The sequence below is a fragment of the Pavona decussata genome, unplaced genomic scaffold, assembly GCF_977016875.1.
Source record: "Pavona decussata unplaced genomic scaffold, jaPavDecu1.1 SCAFFOLD_380, whole genome shotgun sequence".
In the NCBI taxonomy this organism is placed as follows: Eukaryota; Metazoa; Cnidaria; class Anthozoa; order Scleractinia; family Agariciidae; genus Pavona; species Pavona decussata.
The window spans coordinates 354,498-360,497 of record NW_028145754.1 but is presented as its reverse complement, the minus strand read 5'-3'; the positions used below and the strand labels follow the sequence as shown (position 1 = coordinate 360,497).

Genomic DNA, 6,000 nt, shown 5'->3' with positions numbered 1-6,000 from the left:
ATATATTAGAACTGTGTGGGTTAAATGATCATCTTCAAGGAATGGAAAAGAGGATAAATGAATTCAGATGCTTGGAGAAAATCAAAGGGTATGAAAGTAATCTGCATTTGAATTTTGACATGCAAAAATATTTTGGCCCAAAAACGTCACATGACGTGAGAACTACGTTTTACATTATTTAATTCTTCCCAGACTTTAGAAAACTATGTGAAGAACGGTAGCAAATTCCGCTCGTACTTTTTTCATGTTATTGTAAAAAACAAATCGACGGCAGTTTTCTATGGTCTATACTCTTATAGACCATAAAATGACGCCATAAAATGTCCAAAACTTGGCAGTGAAACCACTCGCCTGCGGCCCGTGGTTCCACTTGAGTTTTGAATTTTTTTTGATGTCATTTTATGGTCTATAAGAGTATGGACCATAGACAACTGCCGTCGATTTGTTAAATGTTACGATTAATTGTCAGAAATAAAAATAATAATAATTTTAAAAATTGATAAGCAAAGAAGATACTTACGGAACTTGGTGGCAGCGCCGGGAGCCAGATAGGATGTTGGAAGGTCCATGAACTCCTGAAGAAAGTTCACACTGAGATCGTTTGGCTTGACTTCGTCTAGATAGATCTCATACCTATAATCATCGGGACAAATTACGTTTTTGTATTCGTCAGGCAATGTACAGCTTGAATTCTAAAATTCTGGCACCTGACATAATTTCCCATTCACAGGACCTTACGTCAATTACTTTTTTGAACGTGGAAAAATCACTGTAACCAGACTACATAATATTCAGGGACTTTTCCTGGGGGATGCTTCGTTTTTGGGCGATAACGTGTTGAAAAAGAAAATGAGCAATATTTTCTTGGTGAAAAAACCTCCTATAACACCAAGTAAACTTTTGACTTTATCAAAAGTAAAACAAACCATTATCAACTTTCATTAATTTTTTTAAGAGGCAAGGGATGGTCTTGAGAGAAATTGAACATTTTGTTCCCGTTACGCAATACCATTCCCGTTATCCTTGGCGAAAGACAGTTATAAAATATTTAAGTGCAAGGGCATTTTAGCCCGGTCAACAAAAAGTTTAGGGAGGCGGGCACCTGCTGCGGTCGAAAAAAAAGTTGTCAGTAGATATGCCTTGAATCACATCACTAAGTGTTTTTCTGAGTAGGCTTTTAATGAGGCGAATGATAAACAAGGAGGTTGGTCCGAGGCCAAAATAGGCACCTTTTGTTAGCCAGAAAAGTGATGGGGCACCTGTAAGTCAAGTGACTTTTACTAAATCCCTTGGTGTTTACATTGACCAAAATCTATCTTTGAATGTTCACGTCAACAATTTGTGCAAAAAGATTGCTGCCGGCATTGGTGTGATAAGGCGTTCTAGAACTTTTGTTCCATTTGATACTCTTCAATATATGTATTCCTCTTCAGTGCAGCCACAATTCGATTACTGTAGCGAGATTTGGGCTTGCGGCAACAAAACACTATCTATCAAACTTCAGAAACTCCAAAATTGCGCAGCACGCATTATATTAAGTACAAGTTATGACACCAATTCCGACTCTCTTATCGATAAACTTGGCTGGAAAAAAACTGGATAAACAAAGACTAATTAATAAAGCTACTATGGTATATAAATCACTCAATTGATTTGCTCCAGATTATCTTATTTCTAAATTTACCTATCGTAGCAGTCTCCAGTTACTCTTTAAGAGACACCAACGACAATCTTACTATTCTTCTTCCCCATACAAACTTTACGAAGAATAGTTTCAGTTACTCTGGAGCAGTTCTTTAGAAATGCCTTCCTATTGAGCTGCTGCGGGCAAATTCGCTTGGGGCCTTCAAGGCTGGCTGCAAACAACACTTCTAAAAATCTGTCTACACGACACTTACGTAAAACAGGCTCTGAGTCGAAATAAGTTTTGTAATGATAATTTTGATGCATTATAGTAGTTTTACTTTAATATAGAAATAGTCCTTTTAAGTCCTGATGAGTTGACCGTCTTTAATTAATTAATTAATTAATTAATTCATTCATTCATTCATTCATTCATTTAGACAGCAATTTTTACTCTCAAGAGAAAAAATGTAATATTTTTTAAAATATGTCACAGCCCTTGTGGCCAAGAAGCCAACACTAGTTGGCTTGCCACCCTCAACGGCCAGCCTTGTATACATGATTATGGGGAAGAGACTTAGATGCTGAAGCATTTCCCAAACCAAGTACTTCGCGGATACGAACTATAAGGACCTGGCAAAGAAAATCCGCTCGATTGATATCTTCAAGGAGTTAACGTTTAAGGATCGAGACTTCAGTAACAACGGCCAATTTTATACGTGCGGATTTTAATTATCTATAGGGAGTTTTAAAAAAGGATGAAGGGTGCGAGGATTTTACTGTGTATATATTTTATATTCAAATTATTTTGCACGCCCCCACAAGCTGCACAGCTTTAAATTTTTATCGTGCTGAAAGAAAGGCTGTCTGTCTGTCAGTCTGTCTGTCAGCTTCTGTCCTAGATTAACCGATCAGGGATTAGTAGTGTATGTATATGTGGAAGCTTGGTTGGGGTGCACGATATGCCTCCCCAGGATTTTCTCAATATTGAAGATAACGGAAGGAGGCAAAGACCCTGGGACATGCTCCATGCGCCATGAAGTATTTTGCAAGCTTGTCCCAGGGTCTTCGCCACCCTGCGCCATTTCGAATATCACGAAGACTCAGGGGGGTACGTTTGGGAGTGTACTAGTGTTAGCAATCACCCCCAGCTCGACAGGTCAGTCCATACTGTGCAGTAGGTGTAATCAGGGTGAATTCAAGGACTTGTGAAAAAATAAACTTTTTGTTGACTCGAACTTAAAATGCACATGTTTTTACTCACCTATCAACATCAATAGAAAGAAGCGACATGTATTTCTCTGATCCTCTGACTTCGGAGCTTCCATAGGCCTTTTTTACCCCGGCGTAAAAACCGAGAACCGATCCTGACATTCCTGCTTGCCGTTGTAGAAACTTTTGGTACTCTTGTCGACTATAGAAGCTGTACATTGAGGTGCTCGTATCATAGACGCCATGCACGTTCATTGTGTCAGGGACGTCGGCGCCATCATACCTAAAAATTAAATGTCGTGTATGAGATTTATTGAATATAATGAAATGATATTTCTTCTGGGGATGTGCATACAAAAATACGGGACCAGATCTTGTCCTGATGTCCACAAATTCAAACTAGGACCCCCCCTCACCCCTTGCATATATCAAAGCAAGTTTCTTGGAGCCTGGATATTTAATTATATCTCCCCTTTTGTTAATTTTTATGTTTAAAAATGTAGGATCACAACAGTAACAAGATGCTTTCCAATCCCTTTTCAAATCTAAGACTTGATGATGTTTTGAAGTTGCAACAATGAATATACTTACGTCGCCTTTCCGGCACAAACTCTTTGTACAATGCTCATCTTTCGAGATTCAGGGCTATAATCACCCCGTCCATCAAATCCGACCCCGATGAAAGCAGCACCATCGATAAGATCCTTTATGTCAAGCAAAATAAAGATTACCAGGGTAACATGATAAGACATTAATTCAATAAACGCGTTGTTAAATACTTACTGTATTCTTTTTGCATGTCGTATCTGTTTTTTATCATTTTGTTGAACACTTTTGTTCTGCTTCAAATTGACCATATTTGTAGCAAAGTTAGACTGTGATGTTTCATTTGGAATAAAAGCCAAATTTATGCTCGTGCACCCACATTATGTCGTTCAAAAAGTGCCTGGTTAATATTAGTGGACTTTATTTAAGAGATGTTTGTTGTGTTGCAGGAGAATAAATATAGAGGAACATAAACGATTAGGATAGGCTATTTTTCTTGGAGTATAAATCCATGGTGGGCTGGGAGTGGAGGCCAAATTAGTGGCGTCGACACCATCTTCCAGAGACAAAATATTACATGTCTCTGAGGTTTGCCGTTATTATGTATATCTAGTCCTACATCGTGCGTTTAGATTATTTTAATTCCAAAGCCAAATATGAACATTTGTTGTAGACACCATGAAATATTTATTTAGCCGCTCCCCACACAGGCTCTCAAAAAGTACCTCCATTCTGGAAATTCAATCATTTAATAACTATTTTCATAAATGAAATGTCCCATTATCCTTATTTTTTAGACCCGAACATTTTACCATGGTGTCAATGGTGGATTGCTTCATCCTAGGGCCTTTCAAGTGTTGCGATGGTTTAACTTCTGTTTCAATCAAGTTTAGAGCAAGTTTTAAGAAAGATGTTTTCAGAAAGACTCATTATAGGAAGACTATTAACTCAAGCTTAGACATGTTAAAATTCACTTACAGAACAAATGGATGAGAACCTCTTAGCAGCATAACAAGGATCGCCTTTTTGATAGTTTGAACCATAACATCCGTTCATCATGACACCTCCAAGTCCCATGGGATACGTAAATGGTGGTTCCCCTTGATTCGATTTTTTCGTGCCTTCCTCTTTAGTATACGCAGCGTCAATATGCATACCAGCAGGTGCAAACATGCTCTCTGTTTTCCAACCCTTCTCAGGCTCAATATTCAACTCCAACTGAAAGTAGACGACATGGGTTGATTGGATTTTGTCATTTTTGGGCCGCTCATTTAAAGCTCTTTTTAAGGACAATTTTCTACTTCTGTTTTAATCAACTTCCAACTAAATGTCACGGAAGCTTTGAACATTGTTTATGAAGTAAACAGGCGTACTTTTATTATAAAAGTAATATATAATTATAATAAGAACTTTCCCAGAATACTTTACAACTGAGAAATTGGAAGTGCCGAATAACTTTGTCAGTTTGAAGCCAAGGAGGATGCCAGACCACATGGCCATGATCACCTTTTGCTAGGGTTTTGAAAAACTACATTAAGCCCAATGAAAGAGCGATTGGTATGTCGCAGGTTGTAGATATTTTTGTAGAAACTTTAAAAAGAAGCATTATTGTTTTTTCATAGAATTAAAGCAGGAGATCTACTCATTCAAATCCGTTGAATGACTCCTGTTCGGCAATTTATCAAGTTGAAAACAAAAGGAATCTCGTACTTGAGGTTTGAATGTATGCTCTTGCTAATGGAATCGACAGTCTCCCTACATTCTGACTCCTTCATTGCTAGGATAGATGCAAGTTTTCAACTTGTGGTAGCCTGGAAACAAGCGAGGAAAGTTGAAAGCCTGGGCGAAATTCTTGGAACCAAACGAGGCTAATATTTTGGCACCTTTTTTCGCGGCTTCCATTCGGTCTCGTCAGCTGAAAGTATGTTTACTCGTTTCTCGGAGAAAACAGTTTGCAAAATTGTTTTGCTTGCTGCTGTTTTCGATCTTTTCCTGTGAAAAGTTGTGAACAGCTATGCAAAGTTGAGCTTTTCCAAAGACAAAGGACGTATATTCAAACACGTTAAAAATATCGATCGAGAGTTTAAAATTGATGTGGCAGATGACTACCCAAGAGAAGTAGAAGAAATTAGGAACGCACTGCCGCCTGTTCTTAAAAAAAAGCTTAACAGGACAAGACGAAAGCTTCGCTCAATGTGGATAAACTAATAATCAATGGACAGGTTTATCGTGGACCCGAAACCAAGAAGCTTCCAATTTATGCCACGTTTCGTCTTTTTTTCTTCTTTTTTTTTTCATTTATAAATTGATCGTTAGCTTTGCAAGCTCTTGCACGGTTATATTCGAGACTGCAGTTTTTTTCGGCTTCTTCGCCTTCCTTTACTTAGTAAAGTAGCATGGCTCCTTTTCTAGTTGAGATTTTTTACTATCGTTGGTCTCCCCAGGCTTTCGAGCTGGGATTAGGAGCCTTGAGATGTGTGTTTGTTGTTTGTTGTTTTTTTCATGTCTTTTTGTTTTCGTTTTATTCATCATTTATTCAAAGCTTTACCTTTGAAATAACTCGCAATTTCATACCATTGCAAATATCTTGTCTCCGCGTTGCAAAAATAATCTGCATTA

The 6,000-nt window shown here is 38.0% G+C and overlaps 1 protein-coding gene across 1 annotated transcript in view; it reads right to left on the bottom strand.

Annotated features, from left to right (window-relative positions):
- Positions 1-520: 520 nt before the first annotated feature.
- The window catches only part of LOC146452139 (uncharacterized), a gene marked incomplete at its 3' end in the record, with an annotated part of 30,450 nt that continues 24,970 nt past the window's right edge, over positions 521-6,000 (bottom strand). The window contains exons 5-8 of the mRNA XM_085098180.1: positions 4,360-4,599; positions 3,427-3,539; positions 2,888-3,118; positions 521-633 (exon numbers count right to left, since the gene is read on the bottom strand). Coding sequence (XP_084954306.1) covers positions 521-633; positions 2,888-3,118; positions 3,427-3,539; positions 4,360-4,599 — 697 coding nt within the window. The remainder of the gene's footprint in view (positions 634-2,887; positions 3,119-3,426; positions 3,540-4,359; positions 4,600-6,000) is intronic.